Below are 27,868 nucleotides of genomic sequence, written 5' to 3'. Positions count from 1 at the left end.
ATTAGTTGTTTTCCTGATACCATCTATCCATCTCATCTTCTGCCTTTCCCTGTTCCTTTTGCCTTAGATGTTTTCCCAATATCAGGGTCATTCCCAATGAATCCTGTCTTCTCATTATATAGCCATACTATTTGAACTTCAGCTTCAGTATTTGACCGGTGAATAGTGTAAATTAGTTGTTTTACATATTGACTAATTTGATCTCATTTGCTGTCCAAAGGACTATCAAATCTTTACTACCACAATTTGAAAGCATTGATTCTGTGGCACTCAGCTTTCCTTATAGTCCAGTTTTCATAGCTATACATTGCTATTTTAAAAACTATAATTGACTACATAGACATATGTCAACAAGGTGGTACTTTTTTAGTATACAGTCCAGATTTTCCTTAGCTTTCCTTTCAAGGAGCAAGCCTCTTTTTAATTTCATGACTGTAGTTACTGTTTGCAGTGATCTTTGATTCCAAGAATATAAAATCGGATACTTGCTTCCATTTCTTTTCCCTCTGTCTGCCAGGAACTGATAGGACCATTTGTCAAGATTTTAGCTTCTTTTTCATGTTGCTTCAAGCTAGTTTTATGCAAGCTCTCTTACAAGCTTCATCAAGAAGGTTCTCAAATCTTAATTCATTTTTTGCCATCAGAGTGATATCTCCTACATATCTAGATGGTTAGTATTTCTCCCAGTAGCCTTCTGGCTTCTAATTCATCTAGCCTAGCATTTCATAGATATATTCTGCATATAAAGTAAGTAAATAAGGTGTTAATATGCAGACTTATTGCATTCCTTTTTCAGTCTTAAATTAATCACTTCTTCCATGTTCATTTCTAACTATTGCTTCTTGACTGACCTGTGTCTGGGTTCTTCAGGAGACAAGTAAGACTGTCTGGTATTCCCATCTCTTTGAGGGCTTGCCACTTTTTATTGTGAATTCACATCGTCAAAGGCTTTAGTGCAAGCAGTGAAATAGATGTTTTTGTGGAACTCCCTTGCTTTCTCTGTAATACAACAAATGCATATATATATATATAGACTACTATTTTGTGAATATCAATGCAAAATTTTAAGAGAATTTTAGCAGTGAGAGTATAGCATCCTATCACAAACATCCCACAGTAATGCAGGTTTGGTTCAATATTAGGAAAAGTATAAATATCATTGTCCATATTAATAGTAACAAAGGGCAGAAATAATAATGTATTAAAGGATGTAGAAAAAACTTTTCAGCAAGATAAATTAGCTTCTAATGTTTCAAAAAAAATCTAAAATACAAAGAAGTAAGTGGATCTTTCCTTAATATGTTAATATTTTATGATTACTATCTGTCTAAAACAAAGTGCTACTATTATCTGTAATGGGGATAAATTGGAGACCTTTCCGGTAAGATCAAGGGTAAAGCAAGGATGTCCATTATCATTTTTGCTATTCATGTAATACTCGAAATGCTAACTAGTGAAAAGAAAAAGAAATTGAAGTATTAAGCATAGGCACAGAGGAAACAACTGAAATAAGTTTCAGCAAAGTTTCTGATTATAAAATAAATGCAGGTAAATTACCAGCATTTCTATATATTGCCAGCAAAATGGAAGAGATGGAAAGATTTATTGCATTTAAAATAACTATTTTTGTTTAAGTCATTTCAGTCATGTCTAACTAAAATTGGGGTTTTCCTGGCAAAGGTACTGGAGTGGTTTGCCATTTTCTTCTCTGGCTCATTTTACAGATGAAGAAACTGATACCAGTAGGGTTAAGTAACTTGCCTAGGCTCACACAAGTAATTAGTATCTGAGGCCAGATTTGAATTTAGGAAGATGCATATTCCTAACTCCAGGCCTGGCACTCTATCCGGATAATTATACCATCTAGTTGCACAAAAAATATAAAATATTCTAGAGTCGTTTCAACAAGAATTCTATGAATACATCTACAAAATTATCTTTACAAAGATAAAGATAGATGTAAATAATTAAGAAATATTGTTTATTATCAGTACTGGCTAAATTAATTTACCTACTCACTTCCATTCCAGACTATAATTTATAGAACTAGGGAAAAAAACCACCAAAATTCATATGGAAGAACAAAAGACCTAGCATCTCCTGGGATATAATATATAAAATATTAAAAGGAGTACTACATCTCAAACTGTACTACAAAATAATTATCACGTTTGGGAAGATTTAATAAATGATTAAAAAATTAACAAATTAATAGTTAATAAATAGTAAATTATTTTATTAACCCTGATATCTTAACTATTAAGATAAGAGCTCAGTATTCAATAAAAAAGTTGTTGGGAAAAATGAAAAACAGTCTGGCAGAACTAGGTCTAAACATTACCTAAGACTGTACTCCATGATAAACTCCAAATGGGTATATGATTTTAACATAAAGATTGACAACATAATCCAATTAGCAGAGCAAGGAAGAAACTGCCTATCTGAATTATGGATAAAGGCAAAAAGGTTTTTGCATAAGCAAAACCAATGCAGTTGAAATTAGAAGAATAGTAGAAAATTGGAAAATGATACAGCAAGTTTCTCTGAGATAATAAGAGCCATTAATGGACATATCTATTTAGTTGTCAGAGGAAGAAATCTAAACTCTCAGTAAATTATGAAAAAAGTGCTTTATAAGTCATTAATTATTATACATGTCAATTAAAATAACTTTGAGGTTCCACTTCATACTCATCAGATTAGCAAAACTGACAAAAGGAAAATGACAAGAGCTGGAGAATCTATAGAAAAACATAATTACTTGATAGAATAGTTAACTGGCCCCACTATCCTAAATAGTAATTTGGAACTATGCCCCAAAGTTATTAAAGTGTAATCCCTTCTGATCTAATTATCCCAACATTAGATCTGTACGCAAAAATGCCAAATGGAAAAGGAATATATTAAAATATTTGTAACAGTATTTTTTATTATGATAAAGAATTGGAAAGTGAGAAAGTACCTATATTTGGGAAATGCTTGTATTACTTATGATATATGAAGATTGTGGATTACTGTTGTGGGGTAGGAAGTCATGTGAACTAATACAGAGAACAATTTATCCAAATACAGTAAGAAGGCTGACAACTTTGAAGAACTTTAGAACACCAATCAATGCAGTGATCAACCATGATTCTAGAAAATGTATGATAAAAACATCTTGTCTATGTCTTTATAGAGATGATAGAACCAGAGTATAAATGGAAACATTTTATTTGAGGAATAGCCATTGGCAGAATTTGTTTTTAATTTAACTATACGTGCTTGTATTGACAGTTTTGTTTTTTTTTAGTGTGGGACAGATTTTTGTGGGGCTAGAGAGAATCCAGGTCTTTTTCTTAAAAAAAGAAAAAATGAAAATTCAATCCACAATGGTCTCATTTTGTTTATTTCTGCACCCACTTTATTGTTCGTATGTATGTCTTATATATAAGTATCTCCATAGATATACATAGAGCTTACCTTTGTGATTTTCCTTTCTGGCCAGTTAAGCAGAACTCTTTCCAGTGATGATGGCGCTCATTTAGAATATCCCACAAATGATCATTTGCCCTCAGAATGTCTTCCATGGAGTAATTGATTAAATTTGGGAAATCCCTTCAATTTAGGTTCTTCTCTTGATATCCTTCATGTTGTTGGAAAACATCTTTGGTGAATTTATCTTTTCTGTTTCATATCTTGCTTGATAATATTGTTAGAAGTTTTCTTTTATTATTATTAAAGCTTTTTATTTTCAAAACATGTGTGCATAGATATAATTTTCAACACTCATCCTTGAAGAACCTTATGTTCCAATTTTTTCCCCCTTTCTTCTCCCCACCCTCTTCCTTAGATGGCAAGTAATCTATGTTAAACATATGCGGTTGTTTCTATACATATTTCCAAAGTTAACATGCTGCATAAGAAAAATCAGATCAAAAAGGAAAAAAAAAAAAGAAAACAAAATGCAAACAATAACAAAAAGTGAAAATATTGTGTTATGATCCATACTTCTCTCTAAAATCATCCTGCTGATCATTTTTTATAGAACAATAATATTCCATAACATTCATATACCTTGATTTATTCAGCCATTCTCCAACTGATGGGCATCCACTCAGTTTCCAGTATCTTGCCACTGTGATGTTCACGTATTTTAAAATCAGCCAGAGTCAGGAAGTCAGGATAAGGGAAAATCCTTGATATTTATTCTTTGCAGAGGTGAAGGGGAATGGCATATGAAGTGAGAGCAATTGCTACATGAATCCGGCCAGCAGTGCCTCTAGCTCTCACACTCTACCCCCCAAATCCTCTACGCAGTCTCCTATATAACACATCAAACTTGGCCACAGAGAGTGGGCAGGGCCATTCTTTCTCCAAGCCTATATTAATAGAGTATTGTCCAATTGCTAATTAGCTTCAAGTGCTTGGGACCTCAGTTCAATGAGAACTTCAAGAGCTTCAGCCCATTACATGCCACTACAAAAAGGGCTATGAAAAGCATTTTTGCATCTGTGGGTCCTTTTCCCTTTTTTATGATCTCTTTGGAATACGTTGCCTCTTGATTATCAGAAGTATTTCTGATTTGTAGATCTGAGGCTTCTTTGAGGTAGTTGGGGTTAAATGACTTGCCCAGTGTCACACATTTAAACTCAGGTGCTTTTGACTCTAGGGTAGTACTCTATTCACTGCACCAACTAGCTGTCCCCTCTTTATGGTTTATAAAGAAAATACTGATCTTTCTTACTTTTACTCCTGAATCGGAATGGGCTGGTAAATGTTTTACAACCAAACCCTTTGAGGCAGGTGGGGTTTGATGGTAATTTATATTCACACTCTTTCAAGTTAATGACAATAAAAAAACCCCCAAAAAACAAAAAACCCAAACAATAAATCAAGCCCAGTTTGAGGCCATAGCCAAGGATTTTTAGCAAGTTCTTTATATAATTTTTGTGCCTAATTTCTCCTTGGAACAAATTTTGGCATATATGCATCACTGTTCCTTTCTTGCTTATAATTGTAAGAAATCCAAATGACTTAATTAGAGCTCAAATATATCCTGTCTGACTTTCATCTTTACCAGTATTTTTACCACATCAGATAATTCTTGGTAAACTTCCTTAACTTGTTTAACTTATTCTCCTTCATTTTTTTGCCCAGGTTCTGATGATTACTAGTCTATAAGAAGAGAAAAAAAGATAATTTAAGAAACATTTAATATCAACATATATTTATTAAATTCTTATTGTGGTCTTTCCTAGACATTGTAGATATTTGAATATTCCATTCTTCTTAGGAGTACAACTTGTAAACAAATAAAATAGAAAATAATTTGATAATGTTAAATAAATATGTTAATTAAACATATTAATGATGTGAGGAATTAGCAAAAGTATTATGTGATAGTAATGTATTAACTAAACTCTGGAAGAAGCCAAGAATTCTAAGAGGCTGGGATTTGGAGGGAATACAGTAGTAGAAAATGGACTAGCAAGTGGGCCCGCTTTGTTAGAGAATGTAATATATGAAAGGAAGTAATATGAAATACATTGAAATAGATAATTTTGTAGATACTGTATAGCTAAGAGAGAACTCAGGGAACCTTTTCTAACCCCTTTATTTTACAAATGAGGAAACTGAGGTGAGAGAGTTGAAGTGATTTCCTAAGTTTACACAAGTGACTGATAATTTAACAAGAACTTGGATAGATACATTAGCCCCAAATGTTATTATTTATTTTCTTTGTGCCACACTAATAGTCAGAACCAAATTAAAAGCTTTAAATGCCAGGTGATGTTCACATTTTCCCCTTAAAGAATATATAAGATTTTTTTTCTGAAGAATTTTGAGCTATATCACTCTTTAGCTTATATAAAGAGTGATATAGTTAGAATTATACTTTAGGAAGATGATTTTGACAGCTGTTTGAAGAATGGATTGGATTAGGAGGAAGAAAACATGAGGAAAATATTATAGTAATTCAAACAAGATACTATGTAGTGCTTAGATGAGTACAAACAAAGGATTGTATAAAAGGAGAAGTTTTAAAGGTAGCGTTCATAAGATTTTGTTAATTTTTTTCTTATGCTAGTGGAAGCAAACAGGACAAGTATTGAGTGATTTTTAGGTTTTGAATCTAGATGATTGGAAGTGTGTTTTTAATGGGAATGAGGACTTTTTTTTTTAAACATGGGATAAGTTTAGGAATTAGATAACGAGTTCTGTAATATGAACTTTATCTTAAAATATGTGACAGTTAGCATGGCATAATGATCAGAGAACTGTTTCACAGTTTGATATATCTGGTGTACATCTTTGCTTTATTAGATGTTTGACCTTGGGCAAGTCATGTTAATCTCTCAATGTTTGTGGCATCTATAATTGTGGCAACAATTAGTTGCAGAAAAAGTGCCAATCTGCAATAGGATGGAGCCTCTTCATATAAAAGTTGATTATATCAATGAAATCACAGGTCCAATGCCTATTTATTATATCCCAATTTTAGCCTTTCAAAAAACTTAACCTAGACTAGAGAACTTTTTTTTTAGTTTAACTAGATTTAATCAAAAGTTTTTTTTTTTAATGATATTATGTTTGGCAATATTATTCATTGTTGGTTTAGACCATTGAAAAGACCTGAAAAAATAAAAAAATAAAAACTTAAGCATATACGTGCTAAAAAAGATAAAGGAACTATATGAACAAAGGCATAAGCCACGTTTTCTACAAAGAAACTCAGACTTCAACAGTTCATAGAATAAGATGTGTGGTTCATTGATAGATAAATTAAATATTGGATACTATTTCTTAAAATGAGCCTCCTTATTTTCTAGGCTAGGAAATAGGCTTACAGAGTTGAAAGGTGACATATATAATATGTAGTGAATCAGATTTGATTCCAGAACCCATTATCTAACCTTTGCTAATTAATTCTCTATCTTCCTTTGAACTGTATGTGATTTTAATGCAGAAGTGAAGAAGATATCTTTTTATGAGTTAAAAAGGGCCCAAATGTCAAGAGGTCCACACAGTCTTAGCTAAAATGATTTTTGCCCCATTGAGATCTAGTATAGGAAGAGAGCTGGTTTTAAATTCAGATGATCTGGTTTTGAATTCTGAGTCTCCGCCTTACTTCTTCTATAAACTTAAGCAAATTACTTTTCCTATTTGAGCCTGACTATAAAAGTAGGGGATTGAACTAAGTGATGTCTAAGATTTCCTCTATATTTGAGTATAAATCTTTTCCTCTGAGCTCTGTGTATGACAACATCTTGTTTTAAACCTGAATATCTCTTCTTCACTCACACAGAACTAACTTGTAACAACTTTATTTTTTAAATTTACAACATCCAAAAAATGGTTGTTTGTTTTCCTATATAGGTATCAGTCAGAGCCGAATTTCTCATTGGCTGTTGCAGCAGGGGTCAGACTTGAGTGAACAGAAGAAAAGGGCATTTTATCGATGGTACCAGCTTGAGAAGACAAACCCTGGTAAATAATTATTCTTTCAATGTATATTTTTTAAACTAATTTGTGTGATTATTTCATGGAGTATTTTATGCTGATTTGCTTTCTTAAAGATAGCTGCATATTTTCTTTTCCTATTTCTTTTAGGATGTATGGAAGTGTGGGGGGAGACAGAGACAATAAGAGACAGTAAGAAAAAAGAGAATGGAATTAAAATGTTTGATAAGAAAGAATAACATCCAAGTCCTTTTATTCTTTATTCCAATTTCTGTGTTTCTTTTTTCCCTTCTTTTGTTTCTGTGAAATTTCATTATTTTCTACCTACTGTTTTGAGAGAGAGAATATTTGATTTTGCTTGGCATTAGGGGGAAAAAGAGATTATTTCTTATTTTCTGTATTGATTGGGGTATTGGGAAAGATCCTAATATACTTTCTTTGGGAGAATCTAGTGAGAGGACTGTCAATCCCTGCAGATAAGCAACTGTTTTATAATTTTTCATCTTAATCGAGTTGCTCAGGGGACTGAGTTAAGTGTCACGTGACTCAAATCTTTCTGAGTCTATAAGTCCTTCTTTCTTAGTGGTGTCAGACTTAACTGCTTTCACTCCTTAATATAGGATCAAATTAAAAATAATTGGGAATTTTTAAAAATGAAAATATAATACAACACAGATGATGTTAATTTGATGTTTTTCTGTGTGACTTGTAGAGATTGTTTTTATTTGAGTCTGACATGACACTATACAACACTGTTGTTATGCTTCTTTTCTTTATCTACAAGTACACAAATAATAAGATTCCATGACTAGTTCTTTTTTAAAAAACAAATGCTTTTTTGAATAAGAAATAAATTTTGAAGTATTTTGTAATGGGGTTCTATGTATGTGTATATGTATGGGTGAGTGTATTCTCTGATGATAAATTTCTGCTTTTAGTATAATTTCTGTTTGGATATATGGCCAGTTCTCATTTTACATAAATTCATATTATGCAAATTTGATTTTATATAAAGAATTCTTAAAGAAATCTGCATTCCAAATTACCCATGTTAACTTTACTGTATGGTATTGTGTACATTTTTTTCTCCATTCCTGTCCCCCTTGACTTTGTGCTCTCTAATTTCTCTCAGTCATCCTTAAAAAAACTCCAAATAAAAGCAGGAGAATAGATGTGCAGAGATACTGCTATTGCCAGTGTGGAGAAAAGAGACCTTTGCTCCACTCCACTGATATGCTTGTGTGTTCCATATCTGTCTTCTGTTTGCCTGTGCTTCGGCATGTCTCCTCCCATGTGTTCTTCTTCTTGATTCTGGCCAAGTTCCACAAGTGGCTGGTTCTAGTTCCCACATATTCTTCCTACTTGTCTGTTCTTGGCCCCATAGGTCCTTGAAATATGTGCAAATCTCTCTTTCTACAATACATTGGTCACCTTCCTTCCCTTCCCCATGTGCATGGGCAAATTTATATTATGTAAAAATCATTTTATGTAGAGGTCTGCAGAATAGTTTTACCTTATTGAGACTTTATGTAAAGTGAGAACTTTCTGTACAAGGTGTTTTCTGAAATCCAAGGAAAATGTCATAAAACCCTAATGAAGAAACAGCAGATTGATTCTTTAATAAAAAGTATAAAAGTGTTTTTTGTGACTAATGGTGGCTACAAAAATATTTTTTTTTTCCTGAATTAATCTTCTTATTCTACCCCTACCATAAGGCACACTGGTAAAAGAATGCATAAATAAATCTAGAAGCATTACTCCCAATCACTCAGTTTTATTGAGACCTTTTGATTTTATATCACCTTAATTTCCAATTATCTATTCCCCTACTTAAGGAATCTTCTATTTAAAAAAAAAAAAAAAAAAAAAAAACAAAGCCAACCAACACATCTTGGCAATTATCAACATATGTAGCTTTTTACACATTTCTAATGAAAGGAAGACAGTTTTCTTGTTTCTTCTCTGCAATCAAGGTTGGTCATTATAATTCTTTATATTAATCATTGTTTATATTGTTTTCTCCATTATGCTTATTACTTTTCTCCCTTCCTCTATTTCCCTTAAAGAAAAAAAAAAAACTAAGGAACTTTTGGTCTAGAAGATTCAAAAATAGTTCTCAGATAAAAGTCAAAAAAGCAGTTAAGTTCAAAACACCATGCTAAGCTTTGGAATATTATTAAAAAGTTTTTTCTGTTTTACACTAAAGTCCACATTAGTATAATTCCCACTCTTTAGTTCTAGGTGGTTAAAATAAAAAGATTATGTAATTTTTAATCATACCACTGTTGATACATTTGATGTAAAATAGCTTATTCATAAAGCTGATTATAGTACATTCATTTTCAAAATTAGTTTTTTAATACTCTTGTTTTTCAACTGGGAGATAGATGCATAGGAAAAAAAATATAGTATGCTTTTAACCAATGGATTCCCCTTTTTTTGAAATTGGCTTTGCAAATATCAATCTCTTTCATTACCTTATTCCTCTATCTCCTTCCTCATACAGCATCTTGGAATACCAAAATACAAATAGGAGTTACTTATATAAAATTATAAAATACTTGATAGAAATAAAATTAGTCTTAAATAATTGGAAAGATATTGTTATATTATCTACTATTTGTGGACAGTATATACATCAATATAACATTGTTATATGCCCTAAGTTAGCTATATACTAAACTATTACAGTTTTTCATAATTTTAGATAAGCATATATTGCATTTCAAAACACACAAAGGTCAAACATTTCAAGAGAATATCATGAAAGAAAATAATAGGAATGGATGAGATACTAGAAAGAACAGATCTTAAAGTACAATAAAAATTAATCCAACTAATTATTTAAATTTGTTTTTTAAAAAAAATAGAAAAGGAAAGTAAAAGGAATAGTATATAATTAAACCATACCTATCAGCCTGATACACAATATATGGCAGGAACATGAAAGAAAGACTACAGAGAATAAATGGGATGATGTTAATAGAAGACGAGAGAAGATAGAATCAGTCAAGTGTGTATCAAAGAAAATAATCTTTAAACTGAAAAGAATTGCTTAAGAATGACTAAATGGAAGTTGAAGTCTTAGGTAGTTAAGGAGATAATAATAGGAAAGCATCATGCTCTCCCTGATGATTTCAGGTTGTCCTGCTTATTTTCTTCCTGAATGACTGAATGAGCATTTATTGCTAATCCAGAAATCACCTTACCTAAAGAAACTAATATTGTAATGGGGTAAACAAAACATACAGAAAAAAAATAGAATTAGAAATTGAGATGTGAGAAAAACATTGGTTGAAAATTACTAGGAAATGATGTTTTGGCCTGTTTCTTGGTAATATAAGATAAGAGCACACCTATCAAATTCCAGGGTATCAGAAGAAAAAGCAAGATGTTTTTCCTTTAGGATGATTCTTTTCCACATCTAAATTTTTTTAATTATTCATTTCAAATATTTTTCTTTTTAAATTTTGAATTCCAAATTCTCACTTTCACCTTTCTTCCACCCACAGAAAAAGCAGTGTGATATCAATTATATATTCTAAATCATGTAAAATATATTCATGTTAGCTGTATCACAAAAAAGGCAGAAAAATAAAGAGAAAATTATACTTCATTTGTACTTTAATTTCATTAGTTCTCTTTCAGGAGATAGATGGATTTTTTTTTTTAATCATGAATTTGGAATTGTATTGGATCACTATGTTGATTAAAATAGCCAAGTCTTTCACAGTTGATCATCATTAGAGCATTTTTTGGTGTGTGTGTGCACTGGATCTCCTGGTTCTTCTCACTTTACTTTGTTCATACAAGTCTTGCCATGGGTTTTTGTTGTTGTTGTTGTTGATTTTTGTTTTTTCTGAAATCCATTCCCTTCTTTATTTTTTACAGCTCAATAATACTCCACAATTATATGCCATAACTGGGTTCAGCTATTCCTCAGTTGATAAGCATCCCCTCAATTTTCCAATTCTTTGCCACGAAAAAAATAGCTACTATAAATAATTTTTATTTTTCTAGGTATTTTTCCCTTTCCTTTTTTCTTTTTAGGATGCAGACCTCATAGTAATATTCCTGGATTGAGTAGGCCCAGTTTTCTAGTTCTTTGTGCATATTTCCAGTTTGTTCTCCAAAATGGTTGACCCAGTTCATTGAAGTACCCATTTTCCCCTCATCCCCTCTAGCATTTGTCATTTCTTATATTATGAAGTGGTGCCTCACAATTGTTTTGTCTTTCTCTGATCTTTACTGATTTTAAGCACTTTTCAAATCACTATAGATAGTTTGGGTTTCTTCTTTTAAAAACTGCCTCTTTATGTCCTTTGACCATATATCAATTGGAGAAGAGCTCTTATTTTTATAAATTTGACTCAGTTTCTTATATATTTGAAAAATGAAGCCTTTATCAGAGAAACTTGTTCCTAAAAATTTTTTTATATTACTTCATTGCCTATGATACCTTTTAGCAAACTTAAATGCCTTAACATTCTACTGCTTTTTTGTTTATGAAATGTCATTGCTCATAATTCTTCTTTGTGTGATTTTATAAATGAATTTATATTTTGAACGGGGGATGTCTTTGGCCAAAAACTCTTTCTGCATGGCAAGTGAGTAAAATTCTTTGTTAATTATTTCAATAGAATGAAAAGCTTTTAACAAAATATAGCATTAGTTCATAAATACCTAAATGACTTAGACATTCTAAAAAGCATATATTTAAAACCAAACATTAGCATTGTATGCTGTAGAAAAACACTTAAAGTTTTGTAAGTTCAAATAGGGATGAAAATAAAAAAAAGTGCCTCCTCTCTCCAATCTTAAAATCATAGATTTAGAGTTAGAAAAGAACTGTTAGTATGTCTAATTTAACTTTTAATTTAACAAATGGTGACCAAAAGTAAAATAAATAGAGAACTGAAGCCAAGGAGGCTAAGTGACTTACTCAGTATCACATCAATAGTATTGAACAGAGGTAGAATTTGTAACTCTTAAGATTTTCCACTTTACCACTATACTGCTACCTTAAATAGTAAAACAAGAGAATGTTAAACGTATAACCATCAACAAAGGAAAAAATATGCCTGCTTGCAGATGATTTGATTTTATATTTTGAAAACCTTATAGAATCAACAAAGAAACAAATTGAGATTAATAATGGCTACAACAATATCATGTTACAAAATAAGTCCATAAAAATTAGCATATCTATGTAATACCAATACAAAGTGGTAATAATAAGAGAAAACTACCAATTATATAATCTATATGGAGGTTAACTTGTCAAAAGACATGCAAGATTTTAGGTGTGGGTGTGTATTTATTACATATGGGTATTTGTAATTCAAAATACACTTTTCAGAATAAAGGGAAACTTAAATTAATTGATGAGATATTCACTGTTTGTGATGAACCTTGCCAATAAAATAAAAGTGCTTTGTAGCTCAGAGAAGCTAAGAAAGACTGAAAAAGATTCTCTGGACACTGAAGTAGAGAGGTACTGGGGACATGTTGCAATAGAAGCAGCAACACTATTTATGGACTATGGTGATAGCACCAACAACAGCCCATGGTAAGAGGTAAGGGGACTGAATACCTTGTCCAAATGAGTTCCCTGTACTAATAGGGAACTAACTAAGGTACTAGCAGGGTACTAATTATTAGCAGGAAAGAGTGCCTTTTGGAAATCATCACTCATTACCCAGATCTAGGTCACAATTCCAACTAACGAGTAATTTGTTTTGATTAACATTAAAAGTATAGATTAATTTTAGTAGTATTGTCATTTTTATTATGTTGGCACAGTCTAGCCATGACCCTTAATATTCATCCAGCTATTTAGGCTTTTATTGATTTCAGAGTTTGATAGAACAACAAAATTCTTTGGGAAAAACAAAAGATTTGGAATTTTAGGAAAAGTGATGGAAAAAAAAATGAAGGGGAAATAGCACTTCCAGACCTTAAACTACATAATAAACTTTTCTCTGCATATCTCTTTCTGTAAGAATATTTTCTATTCTTCCTCTTCTTTCTTACATTTCCATTAGTTTTTTTTTTTTTCCCGATCATTCCAACATAAGAGATTCATATCCTGTGACCATTGTTTAAGTAGACTCCTAACTTGCCTAACTTTCTTTAAGAAGTAATTACATTTACATGAGTTTTTGTGTGTCATTTGGGAGATCGAATTGACAGGATGCTTTTATAATAACCAGATACACTAGGGGAAAAACAAACCAAACAAAGGTCTAAAATCTCAAGGGAGGGAATACAAAAAATTATGAATGTTAAGGCAAAGCATTACCAGATCTCAAACTATATTATAAAGCAATAGCATTTAAAAAAAAAAAAAAGGAAGATTAGAGATAGATTAGATCAGCAAGAACAGTAACTTGGCCTGAGATAACTATAATAATATAAATGATTGGAGGATGGTCACCAAATCAGTTCCAATAGAGCAGTAATGAATTGAAGAACTCTGGGAAATGAGTGTAAACCACACATAGAATTCCCTATCCCTCTATTTTTGTCTGCCTGCATTTTTGATTTCCTTCACAGGTTAATTGTATACTATTTCAAAGTCTGATTCTTTTTGTACAGCAAAATAACTGTATGGACATGTATACATATATCACATTTAATTTAATATATTTAACATGTATTGGTCAACCTGCCATCTAGAGGAGGGCGTGAGGGGAAGGAGAGAAAAAATTGGAACAAAAGGTTTGGCAACTGTCAATGCTGAAAAATTACTGTATATACTTGAGTATAAGCCGACCTGAATATAAGCCGAGGCCCCTAATTTTAACCCAAAAATCTGGGAAAACTTACTATATCAGTAGGTTTAGGTAGCGCACCGGTGCCCACAGAGGAGGAGAGTGGGTGCCGGTATGTATGTAGAGCGGTTGCCAGCATTAGTATACAGTCCGGTTACCAACTGTGATACTACAGGAACAGCCACATCACCGTAGCAACGGCCAGCCCTGTAGTATCACAGTCGGCATTCACACTGTATACGACACAGCAGGGGGGCATTCAAAGGGATATTTACACATGTTTTATCTAGTGACTCGAGTATAAGCCGAGGAGGGGATTTTCTGCCCAAAAATTGGGCAGAAAAACTCGGCTTATACTCGAGTATATACGGTACCCATGCATATATCTTGTAAATAAAAAGCAAAAAAAAAAAAAAGGAAGATTCGAGATAGATTAGATCAGCAAGAACAGTAGCTTGGCCTGAGATAGCTATAAATATAAATGATTGAAGGATGGTCATCATTTTTTATAGCTGCTGAGGAAACTGGCATGTTTTCCATACTTTGGCATATGTTGGATTTGGATCAACATTTTTCATTCTATGCCATAGTAAACTTAAAAGTGGATATGTTGATCAATTCTGATGGACGTGGCCCTCTTCAACAATGAGATGAAACAAATCAGTTCCAATTGAACAGTAATGAATTGAACCAGCTACACCTAGCGAAAGAACTCAGGGAAATGAGTGTGAATCATTATATAGAATTCCCAATCCTTCTATTTTTGTCCGTCTGCATTTTTTATTTTCTTCACAGGTTAATTGTACATTGTTTCAAAGTCCCATTCTTCCTGTGCAGCAAAATAACTGTATGGACATGTATACATATATTATATTTGACATATACTTTAACATATTTAACATGTATTAGTCTACCTGCCATCTAGGGGAGGGGGTGGAGGGAAGGAGGGGAAAAATTAGAACAAAAGGTTTTGCAACTGTCAATGCTGAAAAATTACCCATGCATATATCTTGTAAATAAAAAGCTATAATAAAAAAAGGATGTCATATAGAATGTAGAAGAATTAGTTCACATATTTTTATAACCATGGCTACAATATAAATATCTGTCATATGGAGATTACTAAAAAATAAAATACAATTTGGACTATGTAAAGTTAAGCATTCGCAGAAATAATAAGGTAAAATAAATAGTATTATAGGAAGATGTATTTGAAATATCACTAATAAAAATATAATTTCCATAATTTGTAATGGACAAATACACTATGTCTAAAGGTTATTTCCCAATAGTAACTGGCCAAAGAATATGAAAAATTTTAAAATAAGAACAATTAGAAATTATAAATAGCTGCAGGAGGAATAACAATTAAATTTAGAAGAATTGTAAAATGAGGAGTCCCTTTCATCAGTGGTGCAACTTTTTGAGTATCTGTTTAGAATTACATAAAAAAAGTGACTAAACTGTCCAAATCTCTTGATCCAGAAAATCCACTACTAGGCATATAACTTAACTAGAGAGGGGAGAAGAGTGTGCATAGTGTGCATACCACACTCTTTGTGTTAGTAAAGAACTAGAAATAAAATAGGTGTCCTTCTATAGGAGAATGATCAAAAAAGCTATAATAGATGAATGTGATATAATGTTATTTGTTCAGTAATAAATAGAAAATATAAGAAATTCAGAAAAAATATGAGAATACTGTGAACTCAAGTAGAGAGAGAGAAAATTGTCTATTATAACAATATAAATGGAGAGAAAAATCATTAAAACAAAGTCGAACTCTTGACTTGAAAAAACAGTAATTGTCTTAGAGAATGAACACAACCCCTCTCCAAATAATTAACATACAAGCATTTATTAAGTGATTACAATTTACCTGTCACTGTACTAAATATTAGAGCTACAAAAGTAAAAATGGAATAGCCTTATCTTTAGGAACTTTACATATATGACAAGGAAACACAGAGACTACAGAGGTCTTAAAATTTTGTATATCTTTCCAGACAGCTACTATGTCAGTTTTTTGTTTTATTTTACTCTTTTTCTTTTGTCATAAAATGACTGCAAATGTCAAAAGCAACAATAAAATGCATTTTTAAATGGAGTACTTGCTACTAAAACAAAATCATATATTCAGGACAAATAAGAATGATACTCACATAAATTCTCATAGAATTTGCACACCTGGTTTTTTTATGTGTTTGGGGACTATATAATCTGCTTCTCAATCTTTGGGGAGTCTGGAAGAGATTCACATAAGAGGTGGCCTCCAGTGCTAAGCAGGAAAAATAATTGAGCTAACTGCTCTCTTCTGTTTAACTAATCCTGAGACAAAAATTCTGAAACATTTGTTTTTGTTCATTAACTATTTCTAATTTAAATTCTAGACTGTTTCTTGTTCTTTTGTCTAATTTTCTCATATGAAGATTTAAAGAGACTAATAGAAAGACCTTTCTTATAAAGTATGTTATAATAGAGTGCTTCTTGTGAAGTCAGAGAATGAGGTTACAAATCCTTCATCTTACACTTACTGGTAAGTAGTAGTGTACTTTCTTCCTGTGTAGGTCACAATTACTAAATCTCCGGGAACCTCATTTTTCTTTTCTTTAAATTGAGAGGATTAGATTAGGTAGTGTCTGACTTCAACTGGCCACTCAACTGACATTTATTAAGCTCCCCATAAATCTAATATTCATCTCTAAGCTGATGATTCTCAGATTTACCTTTCCTGCCCCAACCTTTTAATGTTTTCAGTCTTGCTTCTTCAATTGCCTTTCTGACATCTTGAGAAATGGATGTTCAGTAAACAATTTAAATTCAAAATGAATGTTATCGTTTTAACCCTTCTTTCCTCTTTCTCTACTACTGTAGAAGACACCACCATCTTTCCCAGTCACTAGTAGTTATCCTCAAATTTCTCTCACTTCCATATCCAATTTGTTGCAAAATCCTGTTGATTTCATATTTGTAACATCTTTCAAATATGTTCCCTTCTCAGTGCCATCATTCTAATTCAGACCCTCATTACCTCATGCATGGGCTGTTGTAACAATCTATTAGTGGGCTTTATCTATCTTGCCTTCTCCACCCTGATCCATCCTCCATTCAGCCACCAAAGCAATTTTCTTTTCTTTCTTTTTTATTATAAGGCAGTGGGGCTAAATGACTTGCCCAGGGTCACACAGCCAGGAAGTGTTAAGTTCCTGAGGCTGGATTTGAACTCAGATCCTCCGGACTTCAGGGCTGGTGCTCTATCCACTGCCCCATCTAGCTGCCCCAAAGTGATTTTCTTAAGCCATGAAATCTCTCTACTCCATATCTCCAGGACAAAATGCAAAATGATTTGTTTGGCATTCGAAGTTCAGCCCTCTTCTACTTTTTAATCTTCTTACACCTTACTCTCCACCACATACTCTTCAATCCAGTGCCACTGGTCTTCTGACTATTCCATGAACAAGCTCTTCAATTTTCTAGCTCTGGTTTTATTCTCTGGCTATCCCTCATGCTCAGAATGGTTTTCCTTCTCAGCTCCTCTTATAGACTTTTATGGCTTCTTTTAAGACTCAGCTAAAATACATTCTTTTACAGATAATCTTTCCCAACTCATCTTAATTCTAATGTTTTCCCTCTTTTAATTATTTTCAATTTATCTTATATATCATTTGCTTTTCATATCGTCTCCTCCCCTTAAATTGGGAATTCCTTGAGAATAGGGCATTGTCTCTCATTTCCCCCCCTTTTTGGGGGGTATCCCCAGGACTTAACAGAGTGCCTGGAATATAGTAGGTACTTAATAAATGTTTATTAAATGATCAAGTGTCTACTAAGTGCTATACACTGTTTAAGGCTTTAATGATACAAAGATCATTGTATCTTTGAAACTGCTATTCTTTTTTTTTTTTTTTTTGCTGCGAGTTGATTTTTATTTAAAGTGATTACTTTTGCAAAACATTTCATCACAATAATAATAACACATATATAACACTTTAGTATTACCAAGTGCTTCTTCTTTTTTTTTGTTTAATTTATTTTTTTAATAACTTTTTATTGACAGAATCCATGCCAGGGTAATTTTTTACAGCATTAACCCTTGCACTCACTTCTGTTCCGATTTTTCCCCTCTCTCCCTCCACCCCCTCCCCAGATGGCAAGCAGTCCTTTACATGTTGAATAGGTTACAGTATATCCTAGATACAATATATGTGTGCAGAACCGAACAGTTTTCTTGTTGCACAGGGAGAATTGGATTCAGAAGATATAAATAACCCGGGAAGAAAAACCAAAATGCAAGCAGTTTATATTCATTTCCCAGTGTTCTTTCTTTGGGTGTAGCTGCTTCTGTCCATCCTTGATCAATTGAAACTGAATTAGTTCTCTTTATTGAAGAGATCCACTTCCATCAGAATACATCCTCAAACAGTATCGTTGTTGAGGTATATAATGATCTGGTTCTGCTCAGTTCACTTAGCATCAGTTCATGTAAGTCTCGCCAGTCCTCTCTGTATTCATCCTGCTGGTCATTCCTTACAGAACAATAATATTCCATAACATTCATATACCACAATTTACTTAACCATTCTCCAATTGATGGGCATCCATTCATTTTTCAGCTTCTAGCCACTACAAACAGGGCTGCCACAAACATTTTGGCACATACAGGTCCCTTTCCCTTCTGTAGTATCTCTTTGGGGTGTAAGCCCAGTAGTAACACTGCTGGATCAAAGGGTATACACAGTTTGATAACTTTTTGAGCATAGTTTCAAATTGCTCTCCAGAATGGCTGGATGTGTTCACAATCCTACCAACAATGTATCAGTGCCCCTGTTTTCCCACATCCCCTCCAACATTCCACATTATCTTTCCTTGTCACTCTAGCCAATCTGACAGGTGTGTAGTGGTATCTCAGAGTTGTTTTAATTTGCATTTCTCTGATTAATAATGTTTTGGAGCATGTTTTCATATGTCTATAAATAATTTCAATTTCTTCGTCTGAGAATTGTCTGTTCATATCCTTTGACCATTTATCAATTGGAGAATAGTTTGATTTCTTATAAATTAGAGTCAATTCTCTATATATTTTGGGAATGAGGCCTTTATCAGAACCTTTGACTGTAAAAATGTTTTCCCAGTTTATTGTTTCTCTTCTAATCTTGTCTGAATTAGTTTTGTTTGTACAAAAACTTTTCAATTTGATATAATCAAAATTTTCTATTTTGTGGTCAATAGTGATCTCTAGTTCTTCTTTGGTCATAAATTCCTCCCTCTTCCACAGGTCTGAGAGGTAAACTATCCTATACTCTTCCAATTTATTTATAATCTCATTCTTTATGCCTAGGTCATGAACCCATTTTGACCTTATCTTGGTATATGGTGTTAAGTGTGGGTCAATGCCTAGTGAAACTGCTATTAAAATGCTTACTCTCAGGGGAAACAATTTGTAAATATATAAATTTATATTAAATAAATAGAAAAACACTCTCTCCTCCCCCCCCCCCCAAAAAAAAAGCTATTTAAATATAAGAATGGAAGGTGCTGACAGTTGGGAAGATTTAATGTAGAATTTGATATTTCAGTAGTATCTTAAGGAAAGTGAAGTATTATTTGTGACGCAGAGTTGAGGAAAAAGTAGATTTCAGCCACAGGGGAAAGACAATGCAATGGCACCAAGATGTGAATGAATTGCCATTTATGAGGAATAATAGCAAAAATGCCAAAGAATGTGGGAAAGTGTATAGTGTATAATGAAATTGGGAAAATATTTTGCTACCATGTTTTAAATCTTTAAAAACAGGGAAGTTTTTATTTTTTTATCTTAAAGATGATAGGGAGTCATTGAAGTTTTGAGTCATGGAATGATGTGATCAAACCTTTCTTTAAGGAAAAACCCTGACAACTTTGTGTCGTTAGAATAAAGAGAGAGTTCAGAAAGGGAAGTCAATTAAGAGACTAATATAGACCAAATGAAAGGTAATAAGAGCCAGATGAGTACTGAGAAAGGAGATAGATGTAAAAGATGAAGATAAAAATGGTACTATCTGGCAACTGATTAGACTTGTGAGATGAGGAAGAATGATCAGTGAAAGATAAAACTAAGGTACCAAAATAGAAACTGGAGAATATTAGTGTCTTTGACAGAAATAGGGAGTTTCTGTCCTCTGAGGATCTTATTTTGTCTGGATCTTGATTCTACATTTGCTATGTCAGTTATCTCTTCCAGTTAAGTGCCATCAGTAAATTTGATAAATATTCCAACTTTGCCTTTATCTAAGTCATTGATGAAAATATTAAACTACACAAGGCCAAATAGAGGTACCTCTGTTGTTCCTCAATAGACCTCTCTCTAAACTGTCAGAGAGCCTTTATTTACTGTTTTTTTAATCCAGCTGGTACTGCAAATTTAAGCTAAATATACTCACTTCTACCTCACCATTTCTCTGTCTTTTCCATAAAAATAGGATAAGAACTTATCAAAAACTAATTGTTTTTATCAAATTCTTTACTAAAATCTTGGAAACTTCAATGGATGCCTGGATGGCTGGATGCATAGATAGATAGATAGATAATAGCACTTGTTTTCTAGGTTTGTTGTAAGGATTAAATGATATTTGTAAAGTGCATAGTACAAACCTTCTGACCTCTTCCCTCTATATTCTTTTTCCAGTATGTCTCCCCTTCAATCCATTTTACAAATTGCCAGCAAGTTTCATTATATCACTTACTCAGATGCTTCCAGTGGCTCCTCGTTGCCTTCAGACTCTTAGGTTCTAAGACCTTTTTTCTTGGGGAGTTGGACAGATCAAAGAAATCTCAAGAGCTGAATAAAGAGAGCGGAATTCCTTCCCTATCATTGACTGTCACAACCAAAATGCTATAAAAAAATACCCTTGTCTCCAAAACTATTACTTTGTCTGCAAATCATAAGAATTCACAGGAGCTATGTCAGTCCCCATAGCAATGAAGTACTAAATGCACATATACTTGAAAATAAAATGGAGAAGAGTAAGCAATATGCTTAGAATTAAAAAGTAACATCTGTAAAGAATTATTAAAGCAAATGATATAATTTAGATTTTAAAAATTTTTTTAAATTCCAAGTAGAATTCCCTTAGGACAAGGACTAGTTTTACTCTCTTTTTGTATCCCCAATGTTTACCAGAGTGATTAAGCACATAACAAGCACTTAATTTGTGGATATTGATCGTTAGTGGGAAAAATAGTTTGGAAATACAAGTTAAATATAGATTATAAAGGGCTTTAGGTTCCATAAGAAGCTACTGAAGCTTCTTGAACAGGATAATTACATCATTAGATCAGAGCTTTAGGAATATCAATTTGGCAGCTATTTGGAGAATAGGTTAGAAAGAAAAAAATTTGGGATTTCAGTAACCAATTAGGAAGCCACTGAAAAATATTATAAGAGGTGTTAAGGTTCTGAACTAGGACTCCTTGACTGAGTGAATAGAGAAAGGATAAATTGCCCCAATTGTTGTAGAGGTAGAATCTAGAGGTAGATATTCCAGTTTATTGACTAGGGGTGATGAAGAAAAAGTGTAAAATTGAGGATGACTCTAAGGTTTTAAACCCAGGTGACTGGTTAGTCTATTTCCCTGAACAAAAATTGGAAAGTTTAAGATGATAAGTTCTATTTTTTATGATGGTACATGGATTCAGTCAGATCTTTTCTTTACCATTTTCTATCTCTGTAACTAACCCTAGGAAAGTCACTTACTCACTCTGGGTCTCTATTTTCCTCAAGTGTACATAATAAGTATTTAATAAATGTTTGTTGCCTACTTGCAATTCTTGTGGGGAATGATAAAAATAAAGGTAGAATACTTCACAGTGTGTGGCTGAGGTATAGTGCAGAAGACTTTGGTGATATCTACATATATATTATACATATATTATATATATTCTAAATTCTCAAGTAGAGAGAGATAGATTGGTAGGGAAGGTTAAGCACGCTTACTGAAATGTAGAAGAATGACTTGAAGGTCAGTAAATAAGCAAGTTCAGGCTTTGGGTAGGATGATACACATATAAATATAAACCTCAAAGAATGAGAGATTACTAAGTATTATAGCAGTGATGGAATCTAGAAGTGTTTATGAAACATAATTGCTATATTATATCTTTCCTCCTCTTGTCCCAGTCTGTTCAGATGTCTTAAGAGAGGAAGAATATCTAATAAATTTGATTTATGTCATCAGTCAACAGCATTTATTAAAGTCCAAACCAGAGTTCCAATATCAGTCATTTTAATAATTCTCAATGACTAGATTCTAAAGAGATATTAAAGATTTTCCCATATTAACTGCCTGGGTGTTTGCTTGATGCCTTAAATTGTAATCATATTGATATTCAGAATTGGTAACTCCCTTGGTTCTTTAATCTCTCCCAGGCCTATACCTTTATTTCTGCTACTAGCTTCAAATAGCACTTATCCCAAATCAGTGCATTTTTACCAACTTGAAGGTAATTAAAATGAGTAATGACTACTTTAATAAAAAAGGAAACAAGAAAACACTGGTTGCAGGAAAACTCCTTTTCAAGTTTTTAGAAGAGCTTTTATCATTAATACATTGGTTTCCATTAATGTCAAATGTCAAGCTTTATATGTTGTCTTTTTAGTTTACTTCTTTATTCTTCAATCACATATTGGCAGAATTTAGAATATTTTCTTCCTTTGTGGCTAAGATAATATATAATTTTTTTACCTTATAAAAACTAGAAGACATCTAACTATGACCTTGAAAACGTAAATAAATGTATAGAGTGGGGAAAGGGACTAGATCTATGATTTCATTGATATGTGATCTCTCCAGATTAGACAGTTCTCTTTACTGATGCAGCCAAGTGTTTGTTTCAGTGTATAGAATAATGGATTTGGACTTGGGAAAATCTGAATTCAAATTCTGCCTAAAATCTTCCTGCCCTACTTTCCTAGCACTATTACTGTGGGCAGGTCTCTGAACCTCTCTCTGCTTCAGTTTCTTCTTGTATAAAATAAGTATAATATAATAGCACTTCAGGAGTGTTGTGAGGATCAAACTACATTTTTGTAAAGCAATTGCTAAACCTTAAATTCTATTTAAATACTATTTATTTATTTATCTTCAGTACCTTTTTATCTTAGAGCCTAAAGTACTAAGAGTTAAGTGGCTTGCTTGAGGTTCCACTGGCAGTCTATCAAAAATAGATCTTGAACCCAGGGTTCCTTTCTCTGAAGCCAGTGCTCTATCCACTGTGCTAGGCTGCATTTATACACATACATGTACACTCATACAAGTACACATATGTGTGTACATATATTTAAATGTGTTACATAGAAGCATTTTGGATATTAAAGTAATATTTTCATCCTGTCTTCCTAACTAGAATTTTATTCTTGTTGAATTTGTAGTTCCAAATGATATCTTGGTGGCTTAGGTAGACATTTTCATGAAAATGGTATAAGTCATAATCACTGTGGGGAATACTCCAGAACCCTTAACCTAAATTTTGGGTTTATTTTTGAGGAGTGAATATTGACAGAAGAACATAATTCTGAAAAAGAGGGCCTGTGATATCCTTAGGGGTACAGTCTAGTCTTATTCTTTAGCTAGAGAAGGAATTGGTATTGAAGCCAAGTTCATTGGGGTCCCCAGTTGGAGTAGGGGTACAGTAATCAGCCTGGTGTTTCTTTGTACACTTTGAACACACATGGGGTTAAACTTGCCATCTCTCTGCTTGGCACATAGTAGTCAAATGAGCCTACCCTTCAGAGGTATTATCACTCTTAATTATCATTGCTCATTTTGGTGGTTTATTCTTAGTTAATAGAAACTGGATGGGAAAAAAAAAATCATCGCTTCATTTTAGTGGAATTTTCTGAATGTTTCTTTATAAAAAGTAAATTTTAATGGAAACATTTCCTGGCAAGACATTTAGGAAAATCGTGTGTGTGTATGTGGTTGGGGGAGGAGGGGTTACTAATCAAGTTGTATAAGTAACACATAAATACTGAGAATAAGTGTTTCCAAAAAGGGTATACTTTAGATGCTAGAAAGACTTGATTATAGGAGTGCATTCCTATCAATCAATCATTCAACAAGCATTTATTAAGCTGAGGCCTACAAACTGTACATGAGAGCTTAGGGATATAAACATAAAAGTATAACTCTTCTTAAAAAGATTACAAGTTTATGAGACAGTGGGGGACAGAAGGATATATACTTAGCTGCATATGTGAATTAAATATATAGCAGCTTAGGAGAGAAGCTCCAACAAATGGGATGTGTAATATAGTTTTAGCAGAATCTTAGATAAATAAAGAATGCTATTTTAGATGTGGGGAATTGCTAGCACATCTAAGAGTTGAACTCTTAGGTCAACAGAATGCTAAGTTGGTTAGGCCGTAAGACTAGTAAGGTTGGTTTTAGTTAAGTTGTAAAAGAGTTTTAAAAGTCAAATTGAGGAATTTATAATTGAATTTAGGCGATAATAGAAAGCCACTGAAGTTTATTGACTAGGGGAATGACTTGGTTAGACATGTGCTTAAGGAAAATCAATTTGATAGGATTTTGAAAGTAGATAAGGATTTTTTTAAAAAGGATTAGAATCAGAAGGGTCAAGGCAGGGAAACCAATTAAGAGGACATTATAATGCTCCACGCTACAGGTAAAGGTTCTGGTAGCCAGATATAAAATGATAAGGAACTAGATGCTGAAGACACAGTAGAAATAACTGACATTTAGAAATTCAGTCTAAATTGCAAACCTGGGTAAATGAAAGCTTGGATGCTAGTATTTTCAACAGAAATAGGGATAATCAATAAAGGAGTGGATTTTATAGTAACGATAATGAACTCTCTTTCACATATATTCATTTGAAACAACTGTTGGACCTTTACTTTAGAATGGGCAGCTAGATATGTTTTTCTTTAACTCAAGAAAGCGACCAGAGCTGGACATACATAGTGGAAATTATCACATAAACGTGATGATTACATCTATGGACTGAAGAGATTAGCAAATAATAAAATATAGAGAATAAATATTAAAATATATAAATAAATATAAAATATATCCTATTGGACAGCAGATGCCTCCAGTCAAAGCTGAGGAGCTACACCTGAAATGAAGACACATGCTAAGGATAATGAACTAACTAAGGAACCTGAGTAGAAGAAGCCATACGGATAATAGAACTTGAAAAAAGTAGCGTACTGAAAACCTAGCAAAGAAAAAAGGGTCTCCAATAAGATTTTCTGCAGTGAAGTGTGCTACAGAGAGGTCAAGAAGTATGGTAGGAAATAAAAGACTACCAGATTTAAAAATTCAGAAATCACTGCCATATTGATATACCAATTAGCCTTGTAAGAAGAAGAGCTTCTTTATTACCAGAGACTGACACAGTGGGTAATTTTTAAGTGTTTTAAGGATTTTAAGGAAGAAATGGGTACTTTCTGTGAATGGACTCATATTTTCTGAAAAAAATAAGAGTGGAAGTTCTTAGCTGATGTATGTTAGGGGAAGATATGGGAAATTTGAAGCAATAAAAAAGGCTTTAAAATATTTTCTATGGGAAACAGAGCAGAAAATCAAAATAGAAGATAAATTTTGAGGTAGAATCGAGATAGCAAAATAAGAGAAAACTGTGTTACCCAATTCATCTAGTATACTTCCTCCAAAAAAATGTAGAAAATGCACCTGTCTGAATTCTAATCTAATCAGAGAAATTAAAAAAAAAATCATTGTGACTTATTTTTCCAGCCCAGGGCAATCTAGGAATATAGAATGGTGTGGACAGAGAGGGAGTATAGGACTGGGTAGAGGAGGCTGTCAAGGAGTATAGCCCAGTAGCAGAAAAGTGCATTCTAATACTTAGGAATTGTAAAGAGGCAGAGTCTGAATATTAGGACAGTAAGCATCATAATTCCCTGAATTAGCACTGGGAGCAGGAATGTATGCCATTTTATTTATTTATTTAATATTTTTCCCAGTTATATTTAAAATCAAAATTTTTTTTTCTTTTTACATTTGTTTTTAAAATTTTTGAGTTTGAGATTCTCTCCTTTATCTCCACCACAGTTAAGAAACCACTCGTAAAATAATGCAAAACATTTCCATAAAAGTCAAGTTGAGAAAAAAATAAACCTAGATTTCCCATCCTAATAAAAATAAAACCAGAGAGAGAGAGAGAGAGAGGGAGCAAATGAGCTTCAAAGTCTGTATACACAACAGTTTATTGAGACATTCTCCAGTTGATGGATCCAGATGAGGATCCCCTCAATTTCTAATTTTTTTGCCCTGAAAAGAGAATTGCTGTGAATAATTTTTGTACATATGGGTCATTTTCCTTTTTTTCCCCTAAATGTCTTTTGTTGATCACTTCAAGTTGTAGTGCTGTTAGGTGAAAGGACATCCATGAATTTATAGCTTTTGGGGTACAGATCATGTCTTTTGATCATTTATCATTTGGGGCATGGCTCTTATTTTTTTTATAAATTTGACTCACTTCCCTCTATGTTTGATAAATGAAGCTTTATCAGAGAAATGTGCTTCAAAATTCTTTTTACAATTAGTATTGCTAAGTGTATTTGCCCCCATTTATTTTCTCTCTCATTTTACCTGTTTCTCAGTGTTCTTTCTTTGGGTGTAGCTGCTTTTGTCCGTCATTTATCAATTGAAACTCAGTTAGGTCTCTTTGTCAAAGAAATCCACTTCCATCAAAATATGTCCTCATACAATATCGTTGTCGAAGTGTATAATGATCTCCTGGTTCTGCTCATTTCACTTAGCATCAGTTCATGTAAGTCTCGCCAGTCCTCTCTGTATTCATCCTGCTGGTCATTTCTTACAGAACAATAATATTCCATAACATTCATATACCACAATTTACCCAGCCATTCTCCAATTGATGGGCATCCATTCATTTTCCAGTTTCTAGCCACTACAAATAGGGCTGCTACAAACATTTTGGCACATACAGGTCCCTTTCCCTTCTTTAGTATTTCTTTGGGATATAAGCCCAATAGAAACACTGCTGGATCAAAGGGTATGCACAATTTGATAATTTTTTGGGCATAATTCCAGATTGCTCTCCAGAATGGCTTTTACCTGTTTCTCAAAAGTGTTTTGGTACTGACCACTCCCTTCCCCAGTGTGCCCTCTCTTTTATCACTTTCTTCCCCCTTCCAATATCCTATTCCCTCCCATTTTTCACACATAATATTTGAAAGCTGTATCCCCCATTACCCAGTTCTGGGTTACCATGCCATGGCAGAGAAGAATGGCCACAGTGGAGCAGGTCTTAGCTTTACATGAATGAAGAATCAACTTAACTATATCTAAGAGCAAAATAGGGATTTACTTCTAACCTTTATTCTCACACATGAGCCTCCAATGGAATAACCAGGTAAGAGACCAAAATCAAAAGGAAGCCAGCAGTTTAGTCATTCTAAACCTGCTGATCCATCTCCCAGAAGGTTAACAATGGTTGAACCAGTAGCAGTCTCCTGAAACTCAACCACACACAAGCCAACAGCATCAAACCTAGTCAGGAACTTGCAGATTTCATACCATTTTGGACACACTAAAAACTTAAATATCTCCAGATTGAGCTGTGAAAGCAACAGAAAAAGGACAGAAACTCAAGCCAGACATTAT

General features: G+C 33.0%; 1 protein-coding gene across 2 annotated transcripts in view; it reads left to right on the top strand.

The window, feature by feature from the left end:
• Positions 1–27,868, top strand: part of HMBOX1 (homeobox containing 1) — a 250,258-nt gene that overhangs the window by 144,498 nt on the left and 77,892 nt on the right. For both annotated transcript variants that reach the window (XM_051975742.1, XM_051975741.1), the window contains exon 5: positions 7,360–7,470. In XM_051975742.1, coding sequence (XP_051831702.1) covers positions 7,360–7,470 — 111 coding nt within the window. The remainder of the gene's footprint in view (positions 1–7,359; positions 7,471–27,868) is intronic.

This window comes from Antechinus flavipes, chromosome 2 (assembly GCF_016432865.1).
Source record: "Antechinus flavipes isolate AdamAnt ecotype Samford, QLD, Australia chromosome 2, AdamAnt_v2, whole genome shotgun sequence".
Taxonomy (NCBI): Eukaryota; Metazoa; Chordata; class Mammalia; order Dasyuromorphia; family Dasyuridae; genus Antechinus; species Antechinus flavipes.
The sequence above is the reverse complement of the archived record's forward strand: the minus strand, read 5'-3'. Positions and strand labels throughout refer to the sequence as shown.